Here is a 7,089-nt window from a genome sequence, read left to right on the forward strand (position 1 = left end):
ACGCTATGTGGCTTGCTGAGGTAAGTCAAAGGGTGGAGATGGTGCTCTATCCTGAAGCTCTACTGTGCAGGACTCGCCCAAGATTCCCCCCTCCCGCCCCCCCACACAAGCATTCCTCCATGCTTCCCTTCATGGGTCATGCCCCACAGTTTGAAATACCTCTGATCCTCAGCTGAACAGTAGCTGCAATTTTATTTGAAAGTAGACTAAACATTGATTAGACTGAAAAGTCTTACTAAATAAAATACATTGTCCACTATTACAAAGTTTTTCCAATGTACCCCCAACAAGAACTTGTGTACCTGTAGGGGTATGCATTCACATACCCCAGTTTAAAAACACTTTATATGAAAGAGTTGGTTCCAGTAACTTTTTTTTAAATTTCCATAATTCTCACATCTCCTCACTGCAGCCCTTCTCCCCTTCCCACCAACAAATATTGTTTTGCTGGGCCCTCAATTCTTCAGATCCTTTCTCTCCAGCCCAGTGGTGATCCATATTCCACCCACAATAAAAGTTTCTTCATGGCTCAGCATTTTAACTCTGATCAGCTCTGGCATTAACTCAGGCAGTTTGGTATTCCTTACCTTTTGGTCCAGGTAAAATTGTGTGTGTCGAGCAGACATCTGTTGCAGGTCGATTGTCAACATTGAAGCCAAAAATCTGAACTTGGAAAAGAAAGAGCACTACTAAAGTTCCACATTTCCTCCACTGTTGGACTTTCCCGCTGCTCATCCTTGCAGTTCCTCAGGAAATGCCGTTCGTTGTTCCAGTCTTGAAAAATACAAGTTGATTCTAAAATAAATTCACTAAATGAGGCAGAGCAAAGACTTGGGAGTTTACATCTGAGGGAAAAACATGTAATAGAGTGGGAAAAAAGAGGTCACCGATGTGTTAGGGTTTTTTAAAATTTGGCACAGAAGATACATTGTCCAGAATATTTATTTAACAGTGACAGTTGTTTATTCCAATTTATCTCTTAGTTGTGAAATTTTATCTGCATGGGCCAGAGTAAATGTCTTGGATAGATGAAACTATCTCTGTTTTTCTTAGCTTTTGCTTTTTTATACTTATTCCTTATAAGGGGGAAACCCAAAACTCTATTCATTCAGAAGAGAAAGATTTTGATTTTCTATCCAAATGAAGTAATTAAAAGATGTTTGTACCTTAAGTAACTATAAGGAAACAGGTAAGGGTCCTATACCAACAAGAACCTGCCTTTGACAAGTTGTAAATGCCCCAAAAGCAATGGAATGATTGTAATTCTGCTTCAAGGAGCCACAGAATGAGACTTCACACCTCCTGCCTGTCATGCTGCATAGGTTGTTCCATGCAGAATAGTGAAGGGCTGAGAGGAATGGGTGAGAAATGGGTGTGAGCAGCAGGTGTGTGAAACAAGCTGATCTGTCAACCGGAATCCATAAGACATGGGTGCTCTTAGGGGCCAAAGGTTATTGTAGTGGTTGCTCTGTGTCCCTCTGTCTGTTCTGATGGACAATATCCAGAAGGACAATCCTAAGGACTGAAGCCACGGAAGAGCAATAGCAGTGCAAATATCTCCACCCTGCCTTTAGCCCATGCATCCCATTGCCAGCCAGGGGAGGTGACCTCTACAGCAGTCCAGTCTTTTTTTTTGCAGCTGCACTACTAACAAGGTTTTCAGTTAGTGCTGGTTTTGATTAGTGTCACATAGTTCTCAGAGTTTTGCTTTGAGTTTGTGTGTTTGAAGCTCAAACACAGAGACAGAGGGATGTAAACCCCCCTTATGTAAATGAACTAGTAGAATACCAAACTCTTGCATGAGCCCCCAGAGGAAATCTGGCAGTCAGAAGAATTCTTCTTGGGGCCTCTGTCTACTGTGTGGTCCCTCTGTGCTTTTTCCCAGAGTAACTCTTCCTGAAAAAGGCAGGCTCTAGCTCATAATTAGATAAAAAACATAGTAACCAATTATAATGAATCATGACAGCTAGAGGGCAAAGGCAGATGGACACGCGTTTTAATCTCTGGTGGGACTCTACTAACTTTGTCCCATTACATCCTGGATTAATTTAGATCAAGAAGTGGCGCGGGGGAGAGAAAAGGGGGAGTGCTCTTGATGGAGGTCTAATTTGTTGGAGCTGAGTAATTTATTGCTGGTTACACATATGGGTTTGTTTGTGCCCACCCTAAGCAAAGACATGTTAAAGAGGGAAAATAGCTTTTCAGATGCTTTTCTCATTGTTTAAAGATAAATTAATTGTATAGCTCTACAGACTTTTGACAGATAATATAGTAGCAAATGTACCCATATAGAAGCATGCAGTTACACAAGTTATCTACTCTTTTTATGGCTTGAGGCCTTTCATCTCAAGCATGTGCTGGGAGAAGGGGAGGAATCTTGGCCACATTGTAAAATTCCCACTGATTAAGCAAGGTCAAGATTTCACCTCAGATATCCAGTCTTGTCATGGGTTGCCATGCCTTTTCAAAACACTCCCTCTCTCTTTATGATTGTGCCATGTTCTATGCTTTTACAGGAAGATGAATTCAAAGAGCATGTAATCTAAATACGACGGAGATCATGACCATAAATACACAATAGCCAAGGGGGATGGTGAATAAGAATAAGAAATGGCATAATGAGTAGATGGCGTCACCCCAGGAATAAAGTATGTGACTTGCACTGTGAACTGTGCCTAGTGCTTTGGAAGTTGTAAATTTGTGTAATCTATCTTCTTGCTTTTTTAGAATACTTTCACTTCCATGTTGTGAGCATGAAGTCCATTTAAGCACAAAATACCCCTGGTTTAGGCATGAGAAGCTAATGTAATTGGTTCTGAGGAGGGGTTTAATAAGGCACATGGGCAATTACTGCCCAAAAAATGTAAATGGAAGAATCTGCTCAGCAGTCCTGAGAAATCTTCCAGCAATTGTTTGATATTCCTCAGCAGTAAACAGTGATAGGACAAGTGATGAAGGCAAACATTTGCTAAGAGAGTTCAGAGGTGACTGAGGTACATTGGCCATTGTGCATTTTAATTTTCATCGACTCAGGTGAAGAGAGATGTCTATAGGCAAGAAAAGAGCTAACAAACCAGTATTTGTGTTTCCTGCAGCAAGAACATTTTACCATCCCCTATCCCAATAATAGTCAAAAGAAAATAATGGAGTGTTCTGAATATTTATCATCAGCTGACCGTAAATCATCATTATGTCCCATGTTGCCTTTTTAGAGTCTAACGCTATCCTTTAGGATCTGAGCATTACTTTTACCTTAATATCCCTCCAATGTTAACCATCAAAGTCAATATGCTATATACAGCACCAACCACACAACCTGCTCAGGTACTAAGAGATGGTCACATGTTAATGGCATCTTGACTGATTAGCACAGTCCCGCATACTGTGACTGGCTTAAACTGTTTACAAATCCCACCTATACCACAGGTGAGCTGCAACTCAGAGTGCCAGAGTCCACTCTGAGTGGACACATCTACACAACAACATTATTTTGAAATAACGTAATTCACGTCTACCCTGCAGGCAGTTATTTTGAAATAATGTCAAAATATTGTCAAGCTGGAGGACTTCTTACTCTGACTCCTGTAATCCTCATTGTACAAGGAGTAAGGGAAGTCGGAGGAAGAGTGCTCTATTTCAAAATAAGTGCTGTGTAGATGCCCCCAATTTCTAAATAAGTTAATTTGAAATAAGCTACATAACTGACATAGCTCAATTTGCATAGCTTATTTTGAGTTAAGCCCTGCTGATGCACCCTAATAGTTCAGCGAGTGTTCCTATCTATACCTCTACTGATCGACTTCTGGGATCCATAGGGGTGCAAAGACAAAATGTTTGCCAATGGTACTTCTCTGGCCTCTACTACCATGGTATCTGAGGTCAAGACTGTCCAACTGCCATGCCAAATACATTGATGGTATTGAGTTGATTCCAATACCATCAAAGCTTGAAACTGATTAGCAAAGGAAAGAATAGAGGGAAACAGAATGGTCTTATATGGCACATTAGGGATGGGGCAGCGAAAGTTATTTTAAAGTTTTTGGACCCTGATTGGGAGCTAGGTGCCTAATTCTCATCGATTTCTCATTTAAAATCTGGCCCTTTATATTTTGACACTATGCCATACTTTGTAAAATTAGTTTTTAGTCCATAAACAGCAGCTCTGTGCTAAGTTATTCCAGTCGGAGACTCAGGCTGTGACCAAAGCCTTATCAATGATGGCAAACAGTGCCCTTCACAGCTAAGGACAAGAATTTATCCAAAGTCTTGTTGCTTGTGCAGTCAATTAAATAGAGCTTTTACATCATAGTCTTACATAACTTTCAACATGATATTCAGTAGGTTACATAGGACCCAGTAGCTTTGATGACAATGGCCTAGTGGCCTGACATCCATTTTGGCCTCACAAGTTGTTTGGGGGATGTGGGTGGGGCAGGATGGTTCACTTATGTTCTGTTGTTTGAGCATATACACGCTGTGCATAGCCTCTGTTCACATTTGCACTGGGATTTTACAGCCTTGTGTTCCTAGTGATGCAGTGTGCAAGGATTTGCAAAATCAAAGCTTACCTTTTTATTAGCTCTTCAAACATGTGGCCTTAAGATAGTATATGATCTGTTCTCCCTTAAAGCCCACTTCAATGGGGTGTATAAAATATGCAGCACTTGAACCATCTCTCAGGAACCACACCATATTAACAGGGACACTTCTAGGTTAATTTCATCCCTTTTGCTCGACCTAGCAACTTGCCACAAAGAACATCAAGCTTTTTCCATTACTGAAAATGGCTGTTTGGCTACAATAATGCTCTCATGAGACTTCATGAAAAGCCTGATATTAACTAAGGTCACCATTATGGCTTCCCATGGAAACACAAATAGATGCTGCCAAACACTGGGGGAGTTTTAAAAAAAAATGGAATGCCGAATGATGTTAGAAATGAATATGTATAAAAGTTACATCTGTAATTGTTTCATAATTTGTGTTTGTCAAAGCGCAGCCTGTTTCTGCATCAAAACGAAACCCAGAGAAGAAAGAAGCAGTGATTCAGTTCAGTGAATGACTTACAGCAGTCTCTAGCTCCTGCTGACCTGCTGGGGTACTGAATAAGTGTCCTACCCTGGGAAAATATTTCCTGCTTCATTTTCATAAATATTTATGTAATTCCTTCTGGGAACTGTGTCTTCTTTAGAAAACTAAGCCCAGTGTTTTATGACACACATTAAACTCTGCTTACATTTAAGAGAGGAGTCCCATCTCAGCTGTCATTTCTTTTTCCCTTCAAAAAATCTAATAATGGGTAGGCTTGAGTCACAGTATTAGGATCCAGATCTGTGGTTCGAACATTGCAAAGGTGGTTTGGAGTTCTAGTGATTCACATTGTCAACAGACCTGAATCTGAGTTTCCCCACAAATTCAGATCCAGGGGGTTGCTTTTCAGACCCATCTCTACATGCTGTCTACACAGAACAAAATAATTCCAGGGTAGAACTGTCAACTTTTTATAGTTAGAAACAGCCTTCCATTTATAACAGGAAATTAACTGCTTCTAACCTATCCTTGGATCTTTAAGTATTATCTCTCACTGCTTGATAGCAGCCTTGAATGGGCAGGGAAAAGAAGGGAACCATGTGTCATGATTATGAGGGTTAGCCAGCAGCCTGGGGATTAAGGGTTAACTACACCTAGCCAGGTGGAGTGACCAGTAGGAATGTAGGTGGGACTTTCAAACTGGGACAAAGATCATTTGGGAAATCTCACCCCTATTATAAAAATCAGGACACACAAGTAACCAATGCCAGGTTAATAAAAAGAAAAGAAAAGACTTTTATTATTACAACAATATTCCTGTTGCAGGCATAATGACTAGATGGGAAGGTAACAAAATATACTCATGGAGAAACTCCATGGGCCTAGAACAGGCATGTCCAAAGTCCGGCCCGTGGGCCAATTGCGGCCCGTGTTCCGGTTTAATATGGCTCCACAGGTAATTTGGCAATATCTATCTTTTATGGCCCCCAACGAATCCATATGTATTGAGATGAATACATTGTAAAATCTCAGTTAATGTCAGTTGGTCTAAATCAGTTATAAATATATTTGGACACAACATGTATACTTGGTGTTATGTTCCTGTTCATATTTTTTGAACTTAAAAGTTGACAGACAACCTTTATTACCAATAATATGTAATGTATTTTACAATGTTCCTGACATATATTTCAGCTTCCTGGATTTTTTTTTTCATCTGGCCTTCAGATATGAAAGGCAGAGTGATTTAACACCTGTTTAGATTTGTCATCCATGTGACGAAATGAAAAGTATGCCGTTTGCAATAAACTTTGCATAAAATAGTTAATTTGCATTTAATTTTAATGGTTCAAAGAATGTCAGGCAAAATGGTCGGCCCTCACGCATGTTCACTTCATCAAATCTGGCCCTCTTTGAAAAAAGTTTGGACACCCTTGGCCTAGAACTTAGTTACAAAGAAAAGCCAAAACATCTTTTAAACAGTGCCAGATCTCAGATCCCATACTCAACCCTTAAAACAATAAAGCCTAACAAAACTACCTAAACTTTACCCTACTTACAGAAAATGAAGAATGGTGTCTTGGAGAGAGAGAGACATGTTTGTCCCTCTCTGTAGCTGCATGACACCATGCACAAAAGACTGGAAGTGAGAATCACACGGAGAGAGTGAGCAATTTCCTTTTCTCCACAAAAGTTAAGTCTAACACGACAACAGAGAAAGACCAATGTTCTTAGTGGGAGAAGAAGGGATACTAAAAGTCAGCATGGCAAGCACCCTCACATGCTGCCACTCCCTCCACGGAGGGACAGGCAGTGTTTGGGGCTTGGGAGAAGGTTGGGTCATTGCTGGGTGAGAAATTATTGACAGAAGGTGAAATTCAGCTTTATACAGAAAGCCAGTACAAGGCATAGACCTTATGCTGGTTTTCTGCTAAGGGCTGAATTTCATCCTACCACCAAAGCCTTAATGCTGTTTACTTGGAGCAAGACTGCTGATGGGAGGGTGCAAAGGGGACAACTGCCCTTAGGCCCTGAAATTTAAATGGGCCTGTGGCTCCC

At 40.6% G+C, this 7,089-nt stretch overlaps 1 protein-coding gene across 1 annotated transcript in view; it reads right to left on the reverse strand.

Moving 5' to 3' along the window:
- COLEC10 (collectin subfamily member 10) overlaps window positions 1-1,600 on the reverse strand; it is a 35,935-nt gene extending 34,335 nt beyond the window's left edge. The window contains exon 1 of the mRNA XM_025188511.2: window positions 588-1,600. Within this exon, the coding sequence (XP_025044296.1) occupies window positions 588-735 (148 nt within the window). The 5' untranslated portion in view covers window positions 736-1,600. The remainder of the gene's footprint in view (window positions 1-587) is intronic.
- Between the last annotated feature and the right edge of the window lie 5,489 nt (window positions 1,601-7,089).

This window comes from Pelodiscus sinensis, chromosome 2, assembly GCF_049634645.1.
Source record: "Pelodiscus sinensis isolate JC-2024 chromosome 2, ASM4963464v1, whole genome shotgun sequence".
In the NCBI taxonomy this organism is placed as follows: Eukaryota; Metazoa; Chordata; order Testudines; family Trionychidae; genus Pelodiscus; species Pelodiscus sinensis.